Here is a 26759-nt window from a genome sequence, read left to right as displayed (position 1 = left end):
TCGCGATCATGTCCGAAGATTTACCTTGCCTTGCTGCTTCTCACTTTACTATATAGGATTCCCAGAGATTGAGACTGAGACCTCACAAAATTTCCTTTGAATCTCACGGGAAAGGCCAAGGGAGATCTCCAAGATATGGAAAGAGAGCTCGCTTAAACGTTATCCATGTATGTTTGTCATCTCGGACCGATATCGAAGTGATATACAAAAGAACTTTTGTCTCCCAGCTGACACCGGATGAGATCATCAAGAAGATCTGATTCATTATGGCCTTAGCAAATAAAGATAGCAAGATCCTCATCGTCGGTGGTGGAGGGACAATAGGATCATCGACTGCTCTTCATCTTGCTCGAAGAGGATACAAGGATATTCGTCTATTGGATATCTTTCAGAACCCCTCGCTCAACTCGGCTGGAAATGACAATAACAAGGTGAGTCGGAGTATCTCGATGATCTCGTTCCACCTGCTGACAATACCTACAGATGGCAGGTGATGACTCGGCGGGAATATGGGGTCAGTTAGGTACGGAGGCTTGGAACATGTGGACGACGGATCCAGTTTTCAAGGATCATGCTCATAATACTGGACGGGTAAGTCAATCGCCTTACGGAAGATTAGACCAACGCTGATCGTGCTTGATTCTCTTTAGCTGGATCTTACAAGTAAGCCCGAACGAGAAGCACGTCTTAGAACACGGTATCAAGGGATAGTAGATGAAGGTCGAGGAGCAGGTATAGAATGGGTGGAAGGCAAGGAACAGATAGTAGCCAGAGCACCTCACTTGGCTCATGCGGATCTGACAGTGAGTGCTTGGCCCTTGTATTGACCTCGCTAATTATGTACTAGGGATGGAAAGGTCTGTTTGTCAAGAATGGAGGATGGGTAGCAGCGCGTAATGCCCTTAATGCAGTGGGGCATGAACTGAGAAGACTAGGGGTGAAATCGGCATTTGGTTCTTCTGGAACATTCAAGGAGTTGATTCTTGGCGCCGATGGGAGGACTGTCACAGGTGTAAGAATGGTTGATGGGACGGAGTGGTGTGGTGATTTAGTGGTGTTTGCTGCGGGTGCTTGGTCACCAGCTTTACTTGACCTAGAAGGGCAGTGTGAGACCAAGGTGAGTGATTCTTATGGATAACTTACTTTTCATTGGATAAATGCTGATGATACATCGCTCGAAGGGGTGGGGATACGCCCATATACGTTTGACTCCGGAAGAAGCCAAGAAGCTGAAAGGTATGGCAACGACATACAATCACGAGTTGGTAAGTTACTCAGTATACCCTTGCCCATGTTCAAGCTGAACTTGTTTTGATTTTAGGGCTTCATCATGGAACCTGAAGAAGGTACTTTAGAATTGAAGATCGTCAATGAATTTGCTGGATACACGCACATGCAGCAAGTTCGACCATTCGGATTGAACAAGGATGTACTCATGTCTGTCCCTCGTGCTCATGCTATACATCCGACCGATACCATCACCACCGAATCGTTAGAAGCGATAAAGAACCTTATCAAGCTCTGGTTACCTGATTTGGTAGATCGTCCCCTCTTCAAGATGGCAATGTGTTGGTGTACCGACACGGTCGATATGAATTGGTTGATGTGTGAACATCCCAAATATAAGGGTCTCGTGGTAGCTACTGGTGACTCGGGTCAGACATTCAAGATGTTCCCTGTGGTTGGAAAACAGGTTGCGGATTTGATAGAAGGAAAGGTAAGTGAATTGTTATACCGACGAAGTAAACCCAGCTGACACAACTGTACTTCCGTAGCTACCGGAGGATCGGAAACACTTATGGAAATGGAGACCTGGTGCTGGAGATAATGGTACTGCGCGTGGAGGGGAGAAGGCAAAGGATCTGAGTGAGGTTGAGGGATGGAGACATGATCCTGTGATAGTGAAAAGTAAGCTATAATGAACAGCCAACTTGTCAGTATTGTAGGAACGATGCATGGTATCAAGACCAGTCACCAAATTTGGAATTACATCACTTATGGGAGGATATATAGTACTGACGTGACTATCAATACCAATATATATATGTCATTATTGAACAGCTGTCAGCTACGCCAGCCCTTCCTTCTGCAAGAACTCCTTGATGGTTCTAGCCACTTGTTCCACATGAGTTTCGAGTAAGAAGTGACTTCCATCTTCGAACACGTTGAGCTGAGCATTCGGCAAGTCGGTGAGATAGGCGTGAGCACCTGGAAGAGGAAAGTATTGATCGTTTGCACCCCATAAGATCAATGTGGGAAGTTGAGTCTTTTTGAAAAACTCGTGGAATTGGGGATATAGCTTGACGTTGTTTTGGTAGTCGTAGAATAAATCTAACTGTCGTTGAGCTTTCTTTCCCGGTGCGAGGTTGAGCAAGTAATCGAGTGTATAGGGATTTGGATCTACTTGATTGGCGAGATCGGAGGATAATCCAGAGACGTACTGATCTTTCGCATCTTTCAATTCTATTGCACCGGCTAATTTATCTCTGATATCTAACCATTCTTTACTTCCCTTGTCCGCTGTCCAGTACTGTCGCAAGGGATCCCACCAGGCTGATAAACCTGCTTCGTAAGCATTACCATTCTGGATGATCAGACCTTTGAAAGCGTCTGGTCGCTTCAACGCTAAGCGATATCCAGTAGGAGCCCCGTAGTCGAACACGTATGGGATGAAAGACCTGATATCCAGGGCATCGAGTAAGTCGGCGACTACTTGAGTTAAACTATCGAAGGTAGCTTCGAAGTCATCTGGGACAGTTGTCAGACCGAAAGCAGGGAGATCGGGTGCGATGATGTGGAACTGGTCTGACAAGAGTGGGATCAATCGCCGGAATTGATTGGAGGATGAGGGAAACCCATGTAGCAGTAGTAAAGTTGTTTTTGTTTTTGTGGGATCACCGGCTTGGACATAAGCGACGTTGAATCCGTTTCTCAGTTTGATCGAATGGTAGGTGGTAGTCATATTGGTTACTTCTATCGGATCCATAGGATGAATACATGTTAGGAGATGTACTTATGCAGCTGGAGTGTAGGTGTTCTTATAGGATGCATCGAGTTCTATCAGATCTGATTATCTGAGTAAGCCTGTGTAAAGTGACGTGCTCTGATTATTCAGCATAATCCGCACGGAAGGAACTTCCGTAATCATAACGACGCAACTCCAACCGACTACTTGTAAATCTCCCTCCCGCTAATACGTATGAGCAATGGCAATACCCAAACCAACAAAATCAGGTCGAAACCCAAAAAAGATATGCTGATCATCATGTAAATAAGTGTAGTAAGTTTGGGTCACCGGTATGCTTATGAGAAATGTGTATGGTCTAGGGGCTATGTGTATTCAACACGCCATTTGGGTATTGAGGGGTTGTAGGTTAATGAATGAATCATTCATGCCATCTCGTGCAGTTCATTTTATACGTGCGTTGAGTAGCGTAACAACAACACGGGCGGATTGTATATTACACCAAAATGTATCAGCTAATCATGAATGATCATCCAGAACTCCTTCAGAAGGGGTGGTATAGTTCCTGTACCTTTATCCGAATGCAATCCACAATGTGAATCTCAGAAAGCTGTTCAAAGAATGCATCAATTTCGAACATTCTCCACTCATTCCTCGAAACATCCAGTAGATCTCTCGATATATATAAATACGTATCCGATATCAAATATACCTTCTTGAATTTGTTTACAGAAAAAGAAAGCTCCCCAATTACGCTCTCAATTCACTACTCTTCTCATCAATCGGACTATCCGGAACGGAGTTCGACTCTTGATCATGTTTATGACCCTCGTCATCACCCAGCAGTCTAGCTCTCTTCTTATCCCTATGATCTAAATAACCAATAGCCAAAGCAGTCAACAAAGCGGCCGAGGCGAATCCACTCGTAGCGAACATTCCTTTATTGACGTATGGTTGTTTCGATGTGGGGAAAGTGAAGATGGGAACCCAAGCGGTGAAGATATATGCGAATGCGTTCATCTATCACTGCTATCAGCATTGTCCAATCCCCCAAGAGAAAGAGTTAATTTACCATCGCACCGACATATGCTCGTTTTTCGGGATCTTGTCGACTAGTCTCGTTGACGAATGTCCAGGTGACTCCCGCTGCTGTACCAGCTAGAGATGTGAGATCTGCAAGGGAATATTAGCCCTGTCACATTTTGAGCGAAGGTATGGATTGCTTACAAAACAACGCCCATCGAGTACCCCTGTTAGGTGGATGAACGGGTGTGGCACCGAGCGCAGCGGGAATGACAACTCCTACTAATGCTGCAAATACCATTGAAGGCCAACGAGCAGATCCAGGTAGAGAGTCTGAGATCCATGATGAGGTTAACGCTCCAATTATGGTGATGATATTGATCTAATAACGGTGATGTCAGCTGAACACTAATCAAGTGTAAACCAACAGTCATAACTTACACCAAGCGGGATAATGTTGATCTCGGCGACTGAGAATACGTTCGGTTTCCCTTTAACATTATAACTTTTGACCCAGAAGATCACTGCACCAAGAATTAGCAGCGGACCAGATGGAGATAGACAAGTAAGCGACTTACTGGAAGACCCAGCTTGACCGATCTGACCAGCACATAAGAAGTAGAAAGGGACTGGTCATAGTGATGTTAGCATTTTCGGCGATCACCGCAGATATAAGCGTAATATCCAACTCACAGAGGTATACATGCCAAGTGGTATGCCATCTCTTGATATCTTTCCATTTGAACAAACCGGTATAAAACTTCTTCTCAGTTGGCATTCTAGCTCGAGCCAGATCGATTTCAGCTTGAGTGAAGATCCTTAAAACGAGAAATGAAAACGTTAGTCCACCAAGATCTGGGAATGAGGCGGATTTTCCACGACAGCGATTCAACATCAACATACCAATTTGGCTTAGCTCTTCCAGGCAATTGAGGCATAGCGAAGAATGTCCACACTGCACAGGGCAAAGAGATGGCTCCGCAGATGCTATCGAAGAGGTCAGTGTGGCAGAAAACGACCGAGACGCGTTGGAACTCACATGTACATCCATCTCCACCCAGGCCATCCCCTAACACCGTCCAATCCTTCGTAAACGGCCGCCCTAAGCAGGAAAGTCAGCTAGGAGACACCAGAGATCGTTCTGCATGCATTACTGACATTAAGAATCCACTGAAGAGGGGCCCCACGCTTACCTAGCTCCTCCAATTTGTCAGCTAAACAGATTGTAACATGCTAAAATATATATTTAAAAAAAAAAAAAAAAAAAGCTCACAAAAATCTGGATCAAAGAGTTTCTCCTCGCCAATTCATGCGGTTTGTAATAACTGGAACAAACATACATGACCGCGGGGAAATGTCCAGCCTCGAAAAGACCGACACTGAATTCTGAAAGTTAGCTTTTGGCCGACTATTCCGACCGAGAAAAGCTGGCTTACAAGAACCTGACCGCATAAAGCTGACTGGTATTTTTCACGGCACTGGTTCCAAAGGTGAATACTGTCCAGGCAAATTCCAGAAAAGCAATATACCTCGCTGCGTTGACTCGGGTGAGTAAGAGATTTGAAGGAATTTGACCGAATACATAGGCTGCACTCCAAAGGGCATTGGCGAAATTCAATTCGTTACCGTATAATTCGAGATCTTCCTTCATGCCACTATCTACAGGAATAAACGTGATACACGTCAGCGAGATGACTTGCAAGGTGAAGATCAAAGGAAATTGAGAGCTCACTGAAAGCATTGGTAATGTTCACTTGATCCAGATATCGAATCATGACTCCCAAAGCTGCAGAAGTGATCAACGTGATATCCAATTTAGTCAAAAACTTTGCTTCATCTTTTGGTACGTCTAGTGTCGACCAGATGTAGGACTTCCATGTTCTCTTGGGCGGGACGTATGTGTCGACCGAGGTGATGACTTCGTTGTTGGAAAGACCAGGCTGATTGAGCGTAGCAGCAACAGCTGAACGCGGTTCGACCTTCTCAACGGGGTGTGAGTTGCTCATTTTGACACACGAAGTGAATATTTAGCCTGAAGCTGAAAGGACCTAAAGAATGGGACAGAAGTATTTTAGGCTGCTGCTTATTTGTGTACATATATACACATCCTGACCCAGAAAATTCTGTGAGACGATCCTTCATTCCTCCGAACAGATCTGTTTTTCTTTTTCTGTTCCAATTGCAAAATGTCGCCATTTGTACCATATCTCGTCATCTACTCTTCTATCGCGGGACACCAAAGTTGGGGTCTCAAGCCTGATCTAGTACATGCATAAACCCTTGTTCCAAGAGGACAGATCTCTGAAGATATGATTAGATTTGATAATATCTGTGTGACAGAAGCAAGAGCGGTCCAACTCCACTAGAGAGTTGAAATGATGTCGTGATCGATAACCATCGAATGAGTTTCGGTCATGGCCGGATCCACTCACGCAATCAAACATCATCACTTGCTACTCATTATCATGAGAGGGATAAGATACTCTGGTAACAGAATAATATTGTGGTAGATAAGATGTCGACATTCATCATGCCTTGATTCAGATACGGATACAATCGCGAGTACAATAGCCATGACTGAGGTCTGACCGACGTTTTATAGTCCGGCGAGGAAGAGACATTCATACATGATCGGCCAATGAGCAGGGCATCGAGAGTGGAGAGTGGGAGCTGTCACGTGACCATCGGATGGGTCCTTCGGATGGATTCATCTTCTCTACGTTGCCTAATAATATGACGCTCCGCCAAGAGAAGAATCATGACTATACTCCCCCAAATCGAATCAGAAAGGCTGCCAGGATGGGATCACATCAAAGGATGGAAGAGAAGAATGCGGTCATACGATATGAGTATGGGTACTGTGTAATTGACAGTCACTGATCGCACTATAAATATCAGTCATACTCTAGACCGATAGTCGTTTCCCCTTCTTCTCCAGACTATTGATCCCAATCCCTATCTACATCACCGGGGTACTGTATTTGCTTAGAGTATCCACTTATCACCAATACTACTCTATCTGTCAGTCAAACACAATAAAAAATTCCTATCATGACTTCCCCGGCGTCCTTCAGGAGCAACAGAGTGAATTTTGCTCCTTCAAGGTTTCCTTCATGTTTGCTTCAGATTTGAGCTCGCATAGCTCATATGCCATTTTTACTATATTGTATCAGTGATTGGGTCCAGAGACTTAAGGGGCAAGACCACCCAAGCATCCTTGCCTTCCAACCATCATACCCCTTCTTCATCGACCACCAAATCCACTTCTCTCACCTCAAATACGAGCTTTGAAATGGAGTTAGATGATTTGATGATGCGAAATAAAGAGCTCAGAAGATGTGAACGGGAAAAGGGGACAATGAATTACTCGATGAGCTCTCTCCTACCTTCACTCCCCTTTCCTTGTTCCCATTTTCTTGTCGAATCTCATCCTTTGACACAACCATGATCATCTGCCACGTTCTTTTGGACACGTACATTCGTATCCGCGTGCGGGACCATATAAACGATGTCCATCTATCCGTATACTCTGTTCACTCGAAGCTCAATTACATTGACTTACGAATTTGAGTGGGGTTCCACGGCACGTAATACTTGCTAGCTGAACTGCAACATGGTCATAGAAAGGAGAACACAACATTTCCACCTTCGTATCTCTCACCCTACGTCTGACCAGAGTTCCATTGGCATTGTGCCAGGAGTATCAGCACATGGTTGTTGGTCGATGGTTAAACTCCTACTCGCTGATATTGTTCACTGGTATCGAAGCAGCCGTCAAGCAAGCAGGGATATACTTACACGATTGAACGTGGATAGTTCTGAAATGCCGTGCAACGGCTCCAACATGACGTGTCTTGTTTCATACACCTTACCAGCTCAGAAACATCAAGATCCAGTACTCGACATAGCGGCAACAAATGGAGCCTACCAACTAGACAGTCTTGTTGCACCTCCCTCACCGAGTAGCGGGACATCTGACATCCTTGTCCCCGGCACGCGCAGGTTGAGTTGAGTTCGCTCATTCTCATTTAACGGTAAAGAATTGGCATTTCGACTATAATGTCTTAATCTAATGCTGAACGTGTAGGAGAGTGAAAGACATATGTGGTCAAATAGCATTACCGGTCAATGAGTCAATCGATGGGAGTAGAACAAATCGATAAATGGACCATAAGCAAAGCTACAAATGATTGTGAAGTGTATATAAAGATCAAAGGTCCATATGGATATCCAACCACCAAGCCCGTAACCCTTTCATTAATGATTGTGAAGTGTATATAAAGATCAAAGGTCCATATTGGTATCCAGCCACCAAGCCCGTAACTCTTTCATTCTATCCAGTACCACTCCACCTAAATTCTCTTCGTCTATATGGGACATGTTTCCGTTCTCACCTAGGATGTACCATTGGGTGTTTTGGGCTGATCTGTCAAAGATGTTGCCTCGGGGGAGATTATCTCGGATGACGATGTCGACTTCCTTGGCGTAGATTACCGATCCGATCACGAAGGACGACTCTAGGTCCTTCTTCTTGGATCGGAACATCGATAGAACAAGGCTTTTCAAGATCTGTGTGTCGGTGGCCGACGGGTCTTCGAGTACCAACTCCATTCTATACTCTCCCATAATGCCTGGAAATCGATTTCATCAGCATCAGCACGTCAAACAGATGGGAGATGGATGGTCGCTCACTTCTTGTTATTCTCCCTACATCACTTATGACTCCCATTACCGGCATCTTGGATCCTTCCTTGAGCATCGAGAGGGGTTGAAAAGGGAAAGAGGGATCGACAGTTTGTGGGTTGAAGGGGATGGACGGTGGGGCAGTCACGCTGGTGGAGTGGTGACCCGAAGGAGCGGAATCATCTGTTAAAGTCGAGGATATTTGTCAGCTCACATTGCGGCTTGGACGGGATCACCGACGGACTCACTTGAGCAGAACGTATGGGAAGTACCGTCAGAGAACCAGAACAGTCGGGGACCTTGACCGTTGACGACGACAACGCTGCCGCTTTGAGCAGTTGATAAGCTCCCCTGCTCGACTCTCATTCCTCCAACCATGACCAACACCTTCTCTTGACTCTTCTGCAGTTTCTCGAGGAGTAGCTCTCGTTCCTTCTTAAGCTCTCCCACCACTTTGATTCTCTCCTCGTCCGAAAGAATGACTTCTGCATCGTCTGCAGGCCGCATAGGAAGGAAGTTCTTGATACGAATCTCGACCTTCCAACTCGCTGCTGGGACATCGACTTGGAGGTAGTGTTGTTGGACCGAAATCCCAAAGTACGGCACTCTTCCGGTGTCGGCTTCGTGGACTATCCAGACAGCAGTCAATGTACCGGCTACATATGTATCGACAGGCAAGACGGTACCTCTCTTGAAGAAGCCTGGGACAAGTGAAGTCGAGTTGGGGTGTTGAGAGAGAAAAGAGCTGATGTCAGCTAACGGAGAAATGGCGAAAGACAGCTTGGTGGTTGTGGGGTATCGTTAGGGGGTCCAAGTGGAAGGAGATAATGGTCGCGAGTTAAGGTAGGGTTGTTGGTAATGCTGTACGATGTGTCAAGACGTTAAAGCAATATGAGAGAATCGTTCAGGAAGACAAAGAGTAAGAAAGAAGAAGAGAGAAGAGAATGCGGATGTTATGGCTTTGGTGCTGATGTTAACGTTGAGTGATCTCCCCTTGATACCACACTCGTCATGATTGGCAGGGTCAATCTCACAGACAGACTCTCTCGTCAGCTCACCATTGAGGGGTATTCTCCTCCTTATTGACTTGAAGAAGGCACGTACTTATTTTCGTACATTTCCTTCTGACAGGTCAAGGTATTGTATGGAGGAGAAAGTCTTGCACGATTTCGGGTTTTGCCACTGTAGCCGCCCATTTTGATAAGTTCAGTTTAACTAATTTTTGATATGAAAGTCTGCACAAAGTCTCACCTGTCTTGCAGATAGAGGTGAGAAATATCGACATTCAAGCCTCTGCTTGCTTCATGGCCCATTGTGCTGAGCCTGGAGGGTGCACACTAGAAGCCAGATTGTCAATAACCCTTAAAAGCGAGATTTACCGCACCAAAGTGACTGTGGCAGCCGTTCAGATCGAGCTTCCGTCGACATTTTGGCATTTCTCCCAACACAGCTGCATGTGAGCTCAGAGGACTTGTACCCGCCCCATTCAGATGTACTGACGCAATCTTAGCTGAAAAGTACATCTTCTTTGATATGTAGGATTGCTTGTATTACTGGTACCAAAAGCGACCTCTATGGTGGCAAAACCGTCAATCGTGCAAGATTTTCTCCGCCATACAATAGTGAACTGGGGCATGACAACAGCCAACCCTGGACAAAATTCATGAATAACTGTCTCCCCTCGTGTTTTGCTTTAGACATCAAAATATCATCGCTGTGTATATACTACAATGCAGATTGCCAGATTCCGGCAACTGTGCTATATAGCGTCAGAATACATATACCACAGAACCTTTGATCATCGTTTTCAACGGTGAATCCAGAAATTCATAACAAGGATGAACCAAGTCTGTATTTATCAAACAAGTCCACGTACATGCTGCATGCATGCACCGAAGAGTAACGACAGCAAAATTCACACATACTGGCAGTGCGCAAATGCATCTGGAATTACGGATTGTAAATGTATATAGCTCTTCGAGAGAATAGAACACGCATGTGAACAGGATGATGTTTCGTATACTGTATCAACGGCTATCGCCAACTCTTTCCACTGTGGCCTTTTTCATTTTCTTTTCCATGGGTACCAGGTGACCATATCCGAACAACTTTTCCGAGGCAGCAACTGGGTTGTTCTTTTTGGACTTGGTACCAGGCGCTCGAATTCCTTCGGAAGCGTACTAGCTGATCGAGCCTGCACTCGCATTGCTGTGGTCGTGGTCAATCGATTGGAATCTTGACCATCTTCCTATATTAATCCCAATCTGTTGCCGATTGCATGAATTGGGTAGAAGTTCGTTTCGAAATCGCGTTATATGATCAAAAACTTGTCAGTGAGATACTACGCGGTAATGCAAGCAGAGTCATGTCGACGAGAGCAACCTCCACAAATGGCCTCGCAACCTGCAACCCATCGTTGTCATTCCTCAGGAGGACATACTGAAGACGAAATGGTTGGCACCTTCAGATACCATCATTAAATCTATAAAACACCAGCTCTCGCTGAGTGAATATGAGGTGTTCGCGGAATTTGGACAGGCATTACATATATACTGATAAGTAGGTGTTTTTTACCAAGACGATCGGAAGCTACAGTATGTAAGGTATGTTTTCCATTTACAATTGGCGGATTAACGGACTATATCTCCACCAAGCATCCCTTTGGTATTCATTCTGTCTATGCCGTAGTATTCTTCACGTGCTGTTTGGTTTCTTCACTCTCTCCTCGACTGATTGGACCCAGATACTCGACTGCCGAAGCAACCATGTCCAATAATCGTTCGAAAGCACGGAATGGGTTATTCTTGTGAAACCTGGTGCTGAGCGGCAGAGAGATCTTCGCAGCGTAGCTGGGAGAATACGGTTTGATTTGAGCAGTATCGGACCTCGCGATCTTGTTTGGATGGTAGAAATATTTTTTATGTTTGAAGAGGTGAAGTCGTAGATTCTGAGGATCCACGAGGTTGAATATGTCCAGGCGAGAACATCCAAAGACTAAGCCAGCTATAGTGCTTGGGTGTCCATCTATACCTCCAGGTAGTATAATTTGAATTAGTTGTGCCCAAGCGTCTACATCAATTCGAGGCGGTAGGATGATTCCGGGATCGCGTTCAAAAACATGGTCGAATACCTTTAACACATAGGCAGCTTCCTCGTCTGTCAATATAGGTACACTGCACAACCCATCAATCAAATTGACATTCAATCCACCCTCGTGTCGAAGCGTGCCGTTGAAGACACTCAAGAAGAACTGTTCGCACCAATGGACGACCACCGAAGATTTGAAGTTATCGCCAGGGAACGCAGCAACGGGAAGCATCTCCCACCGATCGAAAGGTGCAGCTAAATTTAAAATGGTAAGTATGTGCGACCTAACAGAGCACTAGACTCACACTTTCTAGCGGCAGTGACGCGTTTGTTGACTGGGTGAGTCTTATGCTGGGATGGTCTTTGCTTGAAATTCCGGGTCATGCCTATATATATGGGTGTGACCTGTCATTTTTGATATATCAGCCCACAGAATTGACCTCTTATACATTCCCACTTACTTGAGGGGATGCTTCAAGGGCGAATACAGCTTTATTATTGTCAAAGGAAAGGCGTACTTGACTCGAAGGTACTTTCCACGGTGAGTGAAGGACGTAAACTCCAGGGCCTCGGGCCTCGTCCAGGGATCGGTTGTCAAGACACAGAAGCGCTCGTAGGGATGCCATACGTGATGTCCTGCCAAGGCTGAGATACTGGTTAGTGATCGGTACGAACGAATATATATGGCAGAAGTAGACCTACCTGTCGAACAGGATTTTCAGGTGAGGATTCTACTTGAACATCTCGGATATGGGGATCAGAAATCTTTCGAATTTCATCGAGTTGTGAATGTTGATGAGTTCCAAACCCCAAGGCCGCACCACCCCCATCCCAATCCCATGCCTTGACAAGGAATCCATCATCCCTCCCCCTGGCCCATGTTAAATCATCAGCGCTGGAATGACGACGCGGTCTTAACACGTTTTTATAATGGACAGAATCAATTATTTGACTCACTGATACAACGGTGGGTTGCCTAACTTACCGACGGTATAGATATAGGCTCTGTATGTAGCTAATTACGCTTGGCGAAAAGCGTGCTTTACGGAAGATGATGAAACGAAGGTGATCCATCTGGAGGAAGTAAATGTGCTCTTATCTGTTAGTATGGTTGTCCCAACGCAACGGACAGAAACGGCATAGCGCATGATCGAATGCTTCGACAGGGCAAATTTCCGCATTCGGTGCATAATCGATCCAAGGATCTCTCAATAAAGCAATTCTCGGTTGAATAGGAAGTACAAAGGTATGCATAAATGGTGACGACGTCAGCCAATGACTACATGACGAAGTATTATATATGAGATAAGAAGCTTCAGACCTGGTGATGATTATGCAAGTCCGAGATTATAACGTATTGTATATATGGTGTATGAGCTTAAGTTGGTATGATGCGGATGCGATGTAACATAATATCTAGTAATCTACAGTGTAAAGGCGCAGGTCGTAAGATGTCGTTCATCAGTCGTAAATGGGTAATGGTAAGATCTTATCAGACTACGACGGGTAATTGAATACGATCGATTAGCGAAGCGATATTCATAGATGATCGTATACACTCACATTAAAGAGGAAATTATTCGCCAGATCTTCAGCTTCAAGGAATCGAGTAGGGTAAATGACTGAGCAAAACCATATCACATCAGCTGTCTTGCACTCTACGTTCAATCGAACAGTCTCATTGCACTCACCAAGATGACCTCTAATTTCACCTAATAGCTCTTCCATCTCCTCCCTCTCCCATTCTGCCCATGCTTCATCAGGCGCACTAGCCTTCTTATCTACTCCACCCTCATTAGACCCCTGAGCACTTGATCTCGTAGCAGAAGGTGACAGTGGTCTGTCGTTCTCCATCCGTGGTGATTTCCCACTACTTTCTCTCTTATGCTTAATATCATTCGGTTTGCCTTCCACCACATCTGAATCTCGGGTGTCTGACGATTTACCTGCTCCTACACCCGGGACAGCCCCACCGCCATCTCCACCATCCACATGTCCACCTCCGCTGCCTCCTCCACCTGCTCCGTGAGTTCCGGGTCCGTCATGAGTTACTTTGACAGGCTCATCATGACCTGGAGCAGCTACATCTTCGGGTGTTTTGTTGAATTTCTCAGCGTGGTTGGCGAATGCCTTGTATTGTGCCCAAGAAGTGACAAGGTCGTCAGGCTAGAATAGGAATGTCAGCATGACTGATTCGCATTCAACAATCATGATATGAATTAACTCACAACACATCGGAACACTTTACGGAATATCTCAGTCTACAGTATGGCATGTCAGCGACAAATCATCACGCGAATATATAGAAGACGCAAACTCACATTGTGAACCGCCACAGCCACCCACATATCTTTCCAGAACCTCTCATCTAGCGGATCATGGAACCTATTCGGGTTGATCTTGGGCGTAGGCGTAGGCATATTCCAAGGCGATACTTGTACTCTCGCGTTAAGATGTTTCCTCAAGGTCTTCCTAGCTTTTATAGCAGCACTATCTTGACCGCCTTTCGGTGATTTTTCAGATGTCTCTTCAGTATCATTCTTGGTACCTTCTTTGACTTCATCAGGTATATAAGTGTTCGCAGTGGTACCGTATAGCTCCGTCTCGTTTGGTTTACTAAGTATCGTGGGTGCACCAGCCTTCCTAGCTGAAGGGTTATCATCGCTGATTAAAGTATCTTTCTTGGCATGTTCAGGTACTTTTGCCTCTTCTAGTGAAGGTGATCCATGTCCATCGCTAATCGTGCCATGACCTCCTTCGCTCTCTTCTAACACGTCGAACAAGGGTTTACCATTCGCATGTGTTCCTGAAGGACGTCGTTCGAAGACCGTTTTCTCTTCCAAGGTAGGTACCATCGAACTTGCGAATCCAGCTGTTTCTCGACCTTGTTCGTCCGGATCGTAATCTGCCCTTTCACTGGGATCACCATTATCCATAGCATGATGGGCGATGGTCTGTCCTCCCACTGCGGTAGCGACGGGATGTATCACTTTGTCTGCGGCTTTCCGTACATTCGAGATAGCATTCTCACTCATCCCTTTGGTTACTATGGTAGGCAAGGTGTCAGTCATCGATAACGGGATATCCCACGGAGTGAGCAAACTCACCACTGGAAAGACCATCATGGAAGGTGTGCATCAACCTATCTCTAGCTGTCCTAGCTTTGATCTTGGTTATACCTGCTGTCGCCTCGTCATCACTCTGCTGCTCATGATCCGGATCCCAAGTTTCAATCTCATCTGCATCCGCCACGGGTTCTCGTGACATGAGCTGATCTTCGTCGATCGAGTCAACATCGACTCCAACGTGTTCTCGCATGAGTCGAACTCGAAGTGTATGTGCAAATCGACCGACTTTGAAAGGCTGACCGGCCATGGTGCTATGATAACCTTACATTAGCGTTACTCAGACAAAATAGTGAAATGGGATCATCCAATTTGACCGAAAGGTGCCAAGTAAAACACTCACCCGTCGATCATATCCGTATCCCTAATCACAGCCAACAGCTCCGAATCTCTATCTCCCCGCTGACTCCTTTCGTTGATGTTTGCAGATCCGCAGAGTACAAGTCCTAAATTCATAAAGTCAGGATAAAAACTAATCACCCTTCGTTACACACCAGGACAAGAAGGACTCACTATCATCCACAATCATCGTCTTACCATGTATGTAGACCTGCTCAGTAGTCAATACACCAGATTTGAACTTGGCCCACCCTCTCAGCGAGAAGAACGTGATATATTCGTCGGGCTGAGTGAGTGTAGATAAACAACCGTCAATACCACCAAGCAAGAGATGTCATGTGGTAGACTCTAACTCACATCTATACCCTCTTTCCTCAATCTGGAAAAGATCGAATGCGTACCCCTACTAATCGTCCTATTCTGACATTCCAAGATCAACCTTACTGAACTGGCTTCTCCAGAATCAATAGGGTATGTATAACCAGGTAAGAGCGGTATGACGATACACGCTTTCCAAGGTGTATCTTCACGATGAGCACGGATGACCCGATTGACTAAAGCATCACCGATTTGATTTTCGATTCGAACCCCGTCGACGATAGTGGAAGTGATGAAGAACTGGTTTTCGATGTAAATGAAATGTTCAGATAATTCGATAGCTATTTATACAGAAAGAAAATGAGCATGGATTAGGATAGCGGGCTGTGAGTGTCTAGGAGAAAGACCGACTCACATTTGACATAAGCATTCTGAATTGAATGTTCAATCTTGGTCAAGGTACCCATCGACCATGGACCAACAGACCTGCAGATCTGCACTTCACAAGTACCTTGCAATTTGAGATCTTGCAACTCTCTCTCCGTAAAGTCGGCAGCAGGTAATAAGAATGGCATTTGTCTCTTGTGGTTCTTGGTCCTGATCAAAAGGTTCCATCGTTGAACGAAATGTCTAGACAAATCTCGAGCGGGTTGACCGATTATCTGTAGTCCAACATCGTGCCTGCCGGTTTGCGTATTAGCTTATATGAGATATGGCGTACCGCAGTGGGCAGTACAAATACAGGAAGTGAATGACAGATTCGAAGAATATCACACTCACCAAGGCATCCTAGGTACTTTGCTCCTATCAAACATATCCTCAAAAGGTTTATCCAAATTGGAATATTCCATCACCCGTTCGTTCGCGTAGTCCTTCCCTCGCCATACTGGACCTTCCGGACCGTCAGGCGTGGTATGATCATCATCGATCAGAATATGCTGCGAAGTATCCCATCGACCGTAGCACCTAGAAAACGTGAAACGGATCAGTATATAGTACTCATCCAAAGTCTCAACCGAGATTTATAGAAGTAGATGATGGTAGATCAGCAAGTGATACATCGACTTACAGATCTAAACCACCCATGAAAGCGATCGTCTCATCTATCACACATAATTTCTCATGCTACGTCATTGGAATATATCATAATCAGCATGCCTGCTCTCGAGTGTATGATACGAAAATAGACTCACATGTGACCAATAGAAGGTTCCAGTCTGGAAGTGGGATGGGGATCTTTGCACCATTACATTAGGGTGTAGTCCCGTCAAAGTCTTCTTGGTATATAGACTGTCTACAGGGGTGGTCTTATCCGAGACCTCATTGCTGATCATTTTGAGCGTATTAGCTATTCGTGCCACATGGACATCAGGGAGATAGATGTAGCTTACTAGATGATTATAAACACCTTGACACCATCTTCAGCCTTTCGCTTCAGCAAGTTATCTAATCTGTACCTCTCATCACCAGGTCTCCGAAGATACAGCTCAGGGGAGATCCACCAATCGTGGATGTATATTCGATCTTTCGCCATGTTGATAGCTCGCGACAGATTCCAGAAGTAGTCTCGCTAAGTAAACCACGCAGTAAAATGTCAGCTCCTGATTTCGCTACGAGAAGAGAAGTAGATGAGCTCACCCCGTCGACCAGCCATTGAGCAGCTACGTTGACTCGCAAGGGTGCGAATGAGTCAAATCGGTTTCTTCCTGTCCATATACATTGAGCAGCTATACGTTCCATCGATACGATGAATTGATGCATTTGACGCTGTGTGGGGGTAGGGCAATCCGGAAGATGTCAGCTGATGGTATCATTACGCATCAAACCTGTGGAGCGTATGGGAAATCATAATATATGTGAATACAGAATGCGATATACATTCTTAGACGGGATACATTGCCATTTGGATCCGATACAAATCCTTGACCTGGTTATTGGAGGTTCACTTACAGCATTCTTAGCAACCAACTTCAATCTCCTCTGACTATTCCCAATGGTAAAAGTATGTTGAGAAGCATGATGTTCACCTTCATCGTGCATCGATTGACCTTTGGATCCTTTCCCTTCACCCGATGAAATGATCAATTCTCTGTTGAACGGATTATCCAAATCTATGTTATTGGGATTATCACCTGCGACATTGGCTTTCCCACTCTTCTTCTTACGGTTGGTCGATCCATGGTTGGTGAGCAGGTGAAATCCAGTTCGGTAGTATCTTTTCGGTCGTTCGATCGTGAAGTCCGCGTCGAGCAGGAAGACATCGTAGTAGTCGACCTAATCTCAACAATATTACTCATTAGTATGGTAAGTCATAGACAGACGACACTCATTGTCATACTGAATAGGCAGGTGGACAGTACTTACCGACTCTGGTCCATCCGTAGCTACGAAGTACGAATCCCTCACAATAAACCATTTAGGTTTCCTATGTGCCGCCCAAGTGGTGGGTGCCAAACCAGGTTGGTTCGCTCTCCTACTAGCATTCCAATCTGGTATCTTGAGGAACCCAGCTTTACCCTGGAACCCACCTCTGGGTGCTAGTTGGAGGGTAAGAGCGGAAAGTTCAAAGAATTTACATAACCTGTTAGACTCGGGTCGGAATATCACCGCTCGGATCAATTCTACGAGATACTGTTGTAACGCATCTCGAGAAGCTTGGGCGTATTCGGCTTTACCAACCGGTTTATGTGGCTTTTCTTTCTCGTTACTTGTTGATGGTGCTGACGAAGACGTATTCTTGTTGGATTGACCATTACCACCTTGTTGAGCACCCAGCTTGTTGAGATATGGGATAGACATTCGAGGGAAGTCCGGGATTTCGACTCGACGAGAGGCTCGAAGACCAGCGACGGAAGTACCGAAGTTGGCTGCTTTGTAATGTGCATGGAGGGATAGGAAATCACGGAGTTCTCGATAGATCACCTGTCAAGAGAGTGTGCGAAGATGAGAATGTCAACAGACATACACAGCACTTCCATATTCTACCGCGACGACTGGTCAAGGATAGTATTACTCACCCATTTAACCGCTCCATCCCCATATTCACACTCCAGCTTGAACATCTCTTTACCAGTCTCACCACCAGGTCTCAATCCTACAGAATCACCTACTCTGAACCTCAGATTTCCTAACAGAACAGGAACAGCTCTATGTCCATCTTCATCCCTATCCAACCAAGTTTTCATGATCATCACCGGTAATTGACCTGCAAACAGTTCGGTGGTGACGGGTATACTAGCTATAACGGCTGGTGCCAAGGCCGACACTTTACCTGGCCCAGGTGTAGAGGATTGACCGGTCGATGCCTTCGAAGGGATAACTCGATTCCGAATCATTGACCATCTCTTGGAAGCTTCATGGTGTGCAGAATCCTCTCCATCTTCCGACTCTCCACCTGTATTATTGGACATCTCGTGAATATCCCTAAAACTGCTGAATCTGGTATTGACCGATCTTCTCTTCCCTTTCTTATCCTCATCATTCTTGGTTTGACGCTGAGACATCGCATCTCGCCATGTACCTTCTTCGATGGTATCGCTCAGACCCCTCTCATACGATTCTATATCATTGCTACTTCGTGAATAGGAAATTGGTCGTGAAGGTTTATCATGGTCGTTGGAGGTGTGTCTGGAAGATGGTATATCACGTTCGTGTGAGTTTTGTCTTGAGGTGGAAGTATGGTGTTTTCGTCGGGGTGAAGTCTGTCTACTTGAAGAAGGACCGTCACGGGATACTTGTCTAGAAGGTAAAGGAGTTTCACCGGGTGGATATTCATCTTCACCATCAGGGGTTATCTTCAGGATAGGGCCAAGCTTCACACCTTCGATGGTGGGCTCACGACGCTGATGAACCTGTTTAGGATATCAGTGTCAGCATCTAAGAGCGAAGGACGTCTCGAAACATGAATATATAGGATATATGCGATGTTCAACTGAAGCATTATATCAATTGCGTCCGACAGCCTATACAGCAAAGATCCTGGCCACAAGCAACGAACCCCACTCACATGCAGATATGATATCCTAGGATCCAACACAATCTCATTTCTCGAGCTCGGTCCCTCTTCATCTTTCACTCCAGACATCACATCTGGTCTTCTCCCCAACTCATCAGTCTTCTTCCTCTCCCTCTCCGAATCCCTTCTATCCGCTCGCTCTTCAGGATCCACATCATGACTATCTTTATGTATCGTTAATTTGATTGCTTCGTCTTTATCTTTATGCTTATCATCATGCTGGGAGTGATCATATCCGTTCTGACGTCTATACTGTATATCTTCCGAAGGAGATTGAGGGAAAGGTTTCAATGCTTTCTCTTCCATGGGTGATGATTCAGGTGATTCCGTTATATTGTTTGCTTCACCATTAGGTATATATCTTTCATGTCTGCCTGGACCTTTCCCTTCTGCACCTTCCTGATCCCTCTCTTGGTCAGCTTGTGGCCTCTCATCGTCATCGCCGGTAGCGTTGGAAGGTATAGATGAGGATGATGATACACTCTCATTATCGTCATTGGCTTCCTTCCATTCCTTTGTATTCCTCTTCAAGCCTGTACTAGGTAGACCTTTACTCGGCGCTTTACCATCTAGATCCAGCTGACCATTCGAATCATCTTCACTACGCTTCTTCTGGATGAGGTTTGATACCAAGCCGGTGAAGTTGGACGTACTGCCGTTCGCGTGACCTGATCCTGCTGGACCCGACATTGTTTGTTGTGCTTATCTGCCCGTACAGGGGCTTTTCTGTGCTTGTTGATACAGAGTGCAATGTAGTATAGTATCTATGTGTTATAGCAATGAATCTTAAGCACAAATGAAGGACGCATCACTACGCATAGGATGGCTCGTCCGTCATAAGGATGAAACAGAGAAAAAGAAAAACAGATGAATTGAGATGACAATCAGGGAATGTGGTTTGAATGCGTCATCATCCCCTTGATTCCCTTGATTCCCTGTTTATCACGTTCTCCTGCTGCCGCACCCAACTCCCATCTCTCACTTTCTCTTGGCTTTCTCATCTCCCCGTTAGTGCCAGTGACTCACACTAGAGTAAGAGTCCAGAGGATGCGTTGTACCTGGAATGGGAATGACACGATCAATATGTCCGCATCTTGAAGTGGTCAACTGGGATACAGCAATTCACCTCGAGCCTCCGCTCAACATGGTACAGTGGAACGATAGGTTAATGATAGCATGTTGGACTCAGGCAAGCTGCTTCTGCTTCTACTTTTAAATCTGATCCTGATTCCGATTCTGAAACCAAGTGTACGGTATGAGCATATGCATACGACCGTACTTCGTTCAACCTTCAACCAACATTCTGGATGTCACTGGCGCCATGCTAGCGACACGTGGTGTACGCGTGCTGCAGATCATCCGTTCCCTAATCATTCACGCGCCTCTCAACTTTGTTCCCAATCCGTCAAACATCGCAACATTTCACAACATAAACCATACCCCATCTCTCTTTTATACCATACACCCATATACAAGTATCCTCTCAACATGCCCAGGCTGAGGATCACTCGATCCACCGTAGTCCTGTCAGTCGTGGGGTTACTGTTCATCTCCTTCTTCATATTTTCACCTGGTCCGGAGTACGACCTCAACTTTGATGATTACTCTGATTCCGATAACAGTGGGATAGGTGGGATAGCATTGGACAAAGTGAGAAATCAGCAGAAGGCTCTGAATCAATGGTTGTCTTCGACAGATCCGAATCTACCGCAAGGGTTGGAATATACGGAACAAGGTTATCTGAAAGGTTGGGAAAAATTACATGACCTGCTGAAAGATGCTAGTAACCTGAAAAAGAAGGATAAGAAGAGGATACAGAGTCTGATCAAAGTTCATCCGATAGTGGAAATGATGCAGAAAGGTGAAGAGAGATGGGCTAATCTGCTGGAGAGGTGAGTGAATAGTGCTTCGTATCTTTAAGCGATTCCTGTCAGGCAATTTGTTGTCTTGTTCCCGAGAAACCTTCACTTGTACTCGTGATTCATATACGCTGAGGGAATTGCTGACTTCTCGAAATCTACTAGGCAATCAAAAACTCTTCCTCAGGCGGTGACCGAGTACCGAAGGAGATATGGAAGAGCACCACCGAAAGGGTTTGACCAATGGTGGCAGTTCTGTAAGAGAAATCAGGTGAAGATTGTGGATGATGTGAGTGAATATACTCCACTTTAGCCTTATGGGCTTTATTGTACCCCGAAGCTGACATCTATCTGCATCACCTAGTATGATCAAATCTTCAGAGACATCGAGCCATTCTTCGCCCTCTCACCGGAAATGTTCAACAAGCGAGTTAACGACTTGACCGAGACTCAGCATGTTGCGTGAGTGAACCTTGCCTCGCAGCCTGAGCTGTTGAGCTAAGCACTGATGACATGTACTATGTAATACTTAGCCATATCACTCTCTCACCCGACGGCCCTTCTTCTCTCTTCGGTGAACGTAAGATATCCGCCCGACCTCGTCTGCTATTCCAGTTACTCGAACCTATCGCCCAGTACCTGCCTAAAGAAGTCACATTCACCTTATCCGATCACGATTTGGGTTCGTGGATCTTGGGAGATGATCAGAAACAAGCCGCTCTTCAAGCTATATCAGAGGGAAAGTACTTGACAGAAGCTGAATTGAAGCAGTTGGAAAAGAGAGAAGGTAGACAACCCGTGAAAGGTTTAGTATCGGCTTGTCCACAAGGTAGTCCAGGTTGGGAACGAGGTTTGGCTATTAAAGAGGGTAGAAGTACGGAAGAATGGGATCCAAAAGATGATGGAGGTGAGTGACTCTCAATGTATCATTCAGACAACCAATGGCTATTGTAAGGTCATCGAGCGCAGAGGGCGGCTTGAACTGGTGAAAAGGAACGATTCCAGCTGCTACATGCCTATCTCTCTATCAATGCTGATGTGCAAATGTTGTTCCTGTCCCACAGAAATGTCGTTCATCTATGATCCACTACCAACCTACGACTTCTGTTCAAACCCTTCCCTACTCAAACTCCACGGATCACTATCATTCGATTTCTGCCGTGAAACCGTACTTCGACCTATATTCCAATTATCCAAATTCGTCCGTAATCCTGAATTCCTCACTACACCCCTCGAGGCATACGACAATTTCACTTCTGCCGAAGGTCGAAAGAAGTATGTACCATGGGAACAGAAGAGTATAAGCAAACTGTTTTGGAGAGGATCGACTACTGGTGATTCATATTCGAAGAGAAAGGATTATACATGGCATCAATCGCATCGACCTAGATTGGCGTTGATGACTCAAGATGGTCAGGTGGGCGAGAAACAAATTTGGGTGAAAGCTAGAGGAAGAACTGATGGTGGAGCATGGAACAAGGAGAGCTGGTCGATCAATAGATTGAACGAGGCGTATATGGATATAGGATTGACAGGTGGTCCGCATCAGTGTAAGAAGGAGGATGGGACTTGTGATGAGATGGCGAAAGAGATACAGTTCAAGGATAGGGTGAGACCGGAAGATGCGGCGAAGTATAAATGTGAGTGCGGTAACGCTTCCACCAGCACAGTGTTCATCTTACTCCATGTGCCATTCCGTTTTCGAACCTTGGCACGTGAGACGTTTTATACTAATACCTGATTTCCCAACCTCAGACGTCTTCGACATCGACGGTAATGGCTGGTCATCCCGATTCCACCGACTCATCATGTCAGGAAGTGTAGTCGTCAAAGCTACCATCTATCCAGAATGGCTGTCGGATTGGATGACTCCATGGGTACACTATATAGTAAGTAATATAGTTGTTTAGCATTTACGATAGACATATTGCCAGAATTGGAAAGGTCCAAACGCAACGATCATTCGAGAGGCTGCTGTCAGCGAATAACGCGCTGATATCAATGGCCCCTGTAGCCTTGCAAAATCGATTACTCTGACCTATATGACATAATGGCTTTCTTCGCTGGCCCTCCGGACGGTAGGAAAGGTGGACATGACGAATTAGCTCAGAAGATCGGTGAGCAGGGTAAGAAGTTTGGAGAAGAACATTGGAGATGGGAGGATATGCAGGCGTATATGTTCAGGTTGATGTTGGAGTGAGTACACAGCTTATCGACATACCATCCATACTTCATCGCGACGAACCAGTATATCCATAAGATGCTAATCTACTATCTATTCTCGCTTCAGGTATTCTCGGCTGTTAGCGGACGATAGGGAAGATTGGTCTTACCAGAAGACTTACGATTAGTACGAGAAACTTACAATTCACCCATCATCGATACATCTTAGATTTATCTCCCGATTTTGCAATTTTGGTTTATCATGTTCATATTTTGGTCATCATCTCATCGTGTCGAACGACGACACAGCAAAACAGTAAAACAGTAGAAAATTCACTTAGGTGTGTATATAACGAAAATCATAGAAATTGCTATCTGGGATAACGATGCAAGTTGTTTATACATAACATACACACTGACCTTTCGAATAATCTAACATCGATAGCACCAAACTATTGAATACGATATGGTAATGGTGTTTCACTTGCTAAGAGATCATTATGTATCGGGAGAAATCAGGACTATCATCATGTTCAAAACCCACCGCCCGCCTAGACTTTCAAGGGTAATTCGATTATGATTGCCACACCAACTGATACAGTGTTGTAGGCTGCTGTATCCCCATCAGACTATAGTATGTCAATGTATCATCAGCTGACCGAAACACAGATTATCCTACGCTTGTCTTAGCGAAATTACCTACCTCATCTTGATCTTCCTTATTGACTTCGTGCTTATACCAGCATTCATTGTTATAATAAGTGGGGATGTTGATCCAATAGATTTTATCATCTTTCTTCACCCCTTTTTCAAGTAAGGCTTTTCGGACAGATCGGGAGTCGGAGATGGTCTCACCTTGGATCGCGTAGAAAGAGGGAGAAGTCCACATATCAGTTTGCTTGGTGGGGTCTTCGAGCTGTTTCGGGCAGAATGGATCAGCTGATAATCACAACTATCAAGCTGTAGATGCTGGACTCACTTTTTCATCTTCCTCAACCACTTCTTCTGCCGCTCCTCCATCTTCTCCATCCACAATATCAGGTTCAGCAACTTCCTCCTTCGCTCCTTCGACTTCATCATCATCATCAGAAGGAGAACTGTAAACTCCTTCGAAATGCCAATTTAGGCCCATCTCCGAGAGGGTATCCAATAAAAGCTTGTCGACACCTTTCAACTTATCCGGCAGCTGATCGATGAGCCTTGCTTCCTCTTCCGATGTGACAGTTCGAGGTGGTTTCGGTTGGTACTTCTTTGACCATCTTTCCATTTGCTCTTCTTCAGTCTCGGAATCGTTTGCCTCTGCTTCCTCTTCTTCTTCTTCTTCAGATTCGTCTTTATCCTCACTCGCAGCCTCATCCTCTTTCTCTAACTCTTCCACCCAATTATCATAATACCCATTCAATCCTAATCCAATCCTTCCACCTTCTTTCAAGATGTATTCTTTTTCGATTATTCCCAGCAATCTTTGCTTGATAACATCTTTTCCAACTTGTTGGTCCACTTCAACCGATTTGAGATATTCTGCTTCGTCGTTCACCCAAATGTGGTACTGCAAGAACAACATTGTCCCTTCCTCAACAGGAGAGATGATGGCTCGAGCCGGAGAATTGAAATAACAGTATTTGATATCCCACTCTTCACCGTCTACGGATGACCAATCGATAGTACTTGATAACATCATACCATCCTCTGTGTTTTCGGGTTTTGAGATAACCAACTCTCCACCCGTGTATCTGGTTGGTAACGAGATCAACAGTGTACCGGCTCTTTCGTTGATGTCGATTGAGGTGTAATATTCGATTTTAGTAGGTGGATCGATGTAGGAGCATTCTTCATCATATTCCGTAGATTTGCTTCTCGGCGATGGAGTAGGAGTCAGCTTTAGCTCTGTCGCAAACAGCTCAGCGGAATTGACTTACTCATTGGGCAGCAGCACTGAGTCTCCTACGCCCAACGCGAATAATCCGTCCATACGATATTCGATGGGAGAGGAGTATTGACCGGAGACTCGATTCAGTACCCATGAGGGAATGGTAGGTACTCCGGTGAGACCAAATCTGTCGGCCTAGTTCCCAGAAGACGGTCAGCATAGTAGTAATTGTGACATCCGTCGACAACATTACCGATAGATGAGAGATTCAATCACCATCAGGACCCGTCCGCCCAGGAGCTTCCCATTTTTCTCATACGGTCTTGCACCATCGTATATCTCCTTTGCATCTGGATTACTCAAAGGGAACGAACGCAATCTGTCGCATCACCTTCAGGTCAATGAGTACAAGGATGTCGCAAAGCAGACATACTCACCGTAAGCTCCCCTCATCCTCTGTGAAAAGCTTCAACAATCCATTCTCATCTTCTTTGAGTGGTATCTTGCCCGAGAAAGCGAATACGTTAATATCGTCCAAAGCCGAAAGGGTCGATTTGAGCAGCTCGAACAAAGCGATCTCATCGTTGTTTAGGTCTCTCCGAGTTTGCTTTGAGTTGGACATGTTGAGGTTGGGGAGTATATATGAGTAATTGTCTACACCGAACTTGCTGAGTAGAGACATTCAATGCATCTGCTATGACCTGGCCTGTATATATTATGCCCTGGAGATAACGGGCTGTGTAAGCTTCAGACACGGGATCAGGCGTCGAGATCCAACCAGAAGGGTGTCGCCAACTCGATTGTATACATGCATCCATGCCAAGATCAGAAGCCAGCCTTCTGACCTTGACAACCATCTCGAGCTGTGCTTTTATCCCTGCCTTTGTCTAGGTGTGCAGTGAACTTGGTTGATGATCTGTGAGATCTGTCTTTGATCGGAACATATCTCTTTATTCGGCTCCTGCTCGTAACCGTAGCACACACTCACGAGCACGAAGCCATCGCTCAGATCCAATATCTTGGCGACTTGAACTGATGGAGCTGAGGTGAGTTAATTGCAAGCGGTTTTGATCGAAGGGTGCGATAGAAATCTCTTTCGGTTACACGGAGACAGATGGAGCAGATTGCAAGGACAAGGTGGTCGAAGTCCCACTCTTTCATTATCCATACAGGACTATCTTATGTGATATATGGGCAAACACCGACCTCATTCAGACATAGCAAAACCATCAGGCAGCTGATGCATTCTGCAAAAGCGCACATGAAAAATCCCTGTTCAAAAAAACTGAGATAAGCACAAGGATTACATATA

At 45.3% G+C, this 26759-nt stretch overlaps 8 protein-coding genes across 8 annotated transcripts; 2 read left to right on the top strand and 6 right to left on the bottom strand.

Annotated features, from left to right (window-relative positions):
* Nucleotides 1-266: 266 nt before the first annotated feature.
* On the top strand, nucleotides 267-1919 carry V865_002691 (uncharacterized protein; the record flags this gene model as incomplete). The annotated part of the gene is made up of 7 exons (XM_066226490.1): nucleotides 267-431; nucleotides 484-591; nucleotides 651-803; nucleotides 848-1117; nucleotides 1182-1265; nucleotides 1322-1717; nucleotides 1776-1919. 7 exons carry the CDS (start codon nucleotides 267-269, stop codon nucleotides 1917-1919), a joined length of 1320 nt encoding a protein of 439 aa, XP_066082587.1.
* Nucleotides 1920-2068: 149 nt separating this feature from the next.
* On the bottom strand, nucleotides 2069-2962 carry V865_002690 (uncharacterized protein; the record flags this gene model as incomplete). Its single annotated transcript, XM_066226489.1, has 1 exon — nucleotides 2069-2962. One exon carries the CDS (start codon nucleotides 2960-2962, stop codon nucleotides 2069-2071), a length of 894 nt encoding a protein of 297 aa, XP_066082586.1.
* Nucleotides 2963-3715: 753 nt separating this feature from the next.
* On the bottom strand, nucleotides 3716-5994 carry V865_002689 (uncharacterized protein; the record flags this gene model as incomplete). Its single annotated transcript, XM_066226488.1, has 12 exons — nucleotides 3716-3985; nucleotides 4038-4138; nucleotides 4193-4370; nucleotides 4430-4512; nucleotides 4567-4617; nucleotides 4682-4806; nucleotides 4892-4975; nucleotides 5028-5090; nucleotides 5147-5181; nucleotides 5262-5367; nucleotides 5425-5647; nucleotides 5721-5994. The coding sequence occupies 12 exons, from the start codon at nucleotides 5992-5994 to the stop codon at nucleotides 3716-3718; spliced, it is 1593 nt and encodes a 530-aa protein (XP_066082585.1).
* Nucleotides 5995-8272: 2278 nt separating this feature from the next.
* V865_002688 (uncharacterized protein) lies at nucleotides 8273-9867 on the bottom strand (the record flags this gene model as incomplete). The annotated part of the gene is made up of 4 exons (XM_066226487.1): nucleotides 8273-8619; nucleotides 8681-8854; nucleotides 8920-9416; nucleotides 9776-9867. The coding sequence occupies 4 exons, from the start codon at nucleotides 9865-9867 to the stop codon at nucleotides 8273-8275; spliced, it is 1110 nt and encodes a 369-aa protein (XP_066082584.1).
* Nucleotides 9868-11348: 1481 nt separating this feature from the next.
* On the bottom strand, nucleotides 11349-12384 carry V865_002687 (uncharacterized protein; the record flags this gene model as incomplete). The annotated part of the gene is made up of 3 exons (XM_066226486.1): nucleotides 11349-12013; nucleotides 12064-12163; nucleotides 12220-12384. 3 exons carry the CDS (start codon nucleotides 12382-12384, stop codon nucleotides 11349-11351), a joined length of 930 nt encoding a protein of 309 aa, XP_066082583.1.
* Nucleotides 12385-13219: 835 nt separating this feature from the next.
* V865_002686 (uncharacterized protein) lies at nucleotides 13220-20245 on the bottom strand (the record flags this gene model as incomplete). Its single annotated transcript, XM_066226485.1, has 20 exons — nucleotides 13220-13255; nucleotides 13322-13380; nucleotides 13450-13924; nucleotides 13987-14019; nucleotides 14080-14804; nucleotides 14866-15137; nucleotides 15227-15329; nucleotides 15397-15508; nucleotides 15580-15881; nucleotides 15956-16221; nucleotides 16321-16506; nucleotides 16610-16665; nucleotides 16734-16866; nucleotides 16932-17110; nucleotides 17179-17307; nucleotides 17491-17814; nucleotides 17905-18260; nucleotides 18312-18462; nucleotides 18558-19391; nucleotides 19547-20245. The coding sequence occupies 20 exons, from the start codon at nucleotides 20243-20245 to the stop codon at nucleotides 13220-13222; spliced, it is 5430 nt and encodes a 1809-aa protein (XP_066082582.1).
* Nucleotides 20246-21043: 798 nt separating this feature from the next.
* On the top strand, nucleotides 21044-23765 carry V865_002685 (uncharacterized protein; the record flags this gene model as incomplete). Its single annotated transcript, XM_066226484.1, has 8 exons — nucleotides 21044-21447; nucleotides 21580-21703; nucleotides 21779-21876; nucleotides 21948-22321; nucleotides 22479-23054; nucleotides 23170-23303; nucleotides 23429-23610; nucleotides 23705-23765. The coding sequence occupies 8 exons, from the start codon at nucleotides 21044-21046 to the stop codon at nucleotides 23763-23765; spliced, it is 1953 nt and encodes a 650-aa protein (XP_066082581.1).
* A 363-nt stretch (nucleotides 23766-24128) lies between these two features.
* Nucleotides 24129-26069, bottom strand: V865_002684 (uncharacterized protein; the record flags this gene model as incomplete). Its single annotated transcript, XM_066226483.1, has 6 exons — nucleotides 24129-24206; nucleotides 24281-24493; nucleotides 24557-25430; nucleotides 25497-25642; nucleotides 25724-25826; nucleotides 25885-26069. The coding sequence occupies 6 exons, from the start codon at nucleotides 26067-26069 to the stop codon at nucleotides 24129-24131; spliced, it is 1599 nt and encodes a 532-aa protein (XP_066082580.1).
* Nucleotides 26070-26759: the final 690 nt, after the last annotated feature.

The sequence above is a fragment of the Kwoniella europaea genome, chromosome 1 (genome assembly GCF_036810445.1).
Source record: "Kwoniella europaea PYCC6329 chromosome 1, complete sequence".
Lineage (NCBI taxonomy): Eukaryota > Fungi > Basidiomycota > Tremellomycetes > Tremellales > Cryptococcaceae > Kwoniella > Kwoniella europaea.
Note: the sequence above shows the minus strand (reverse complement) of the source record. Positions and strands in the feature narration are given on the sequence as shown.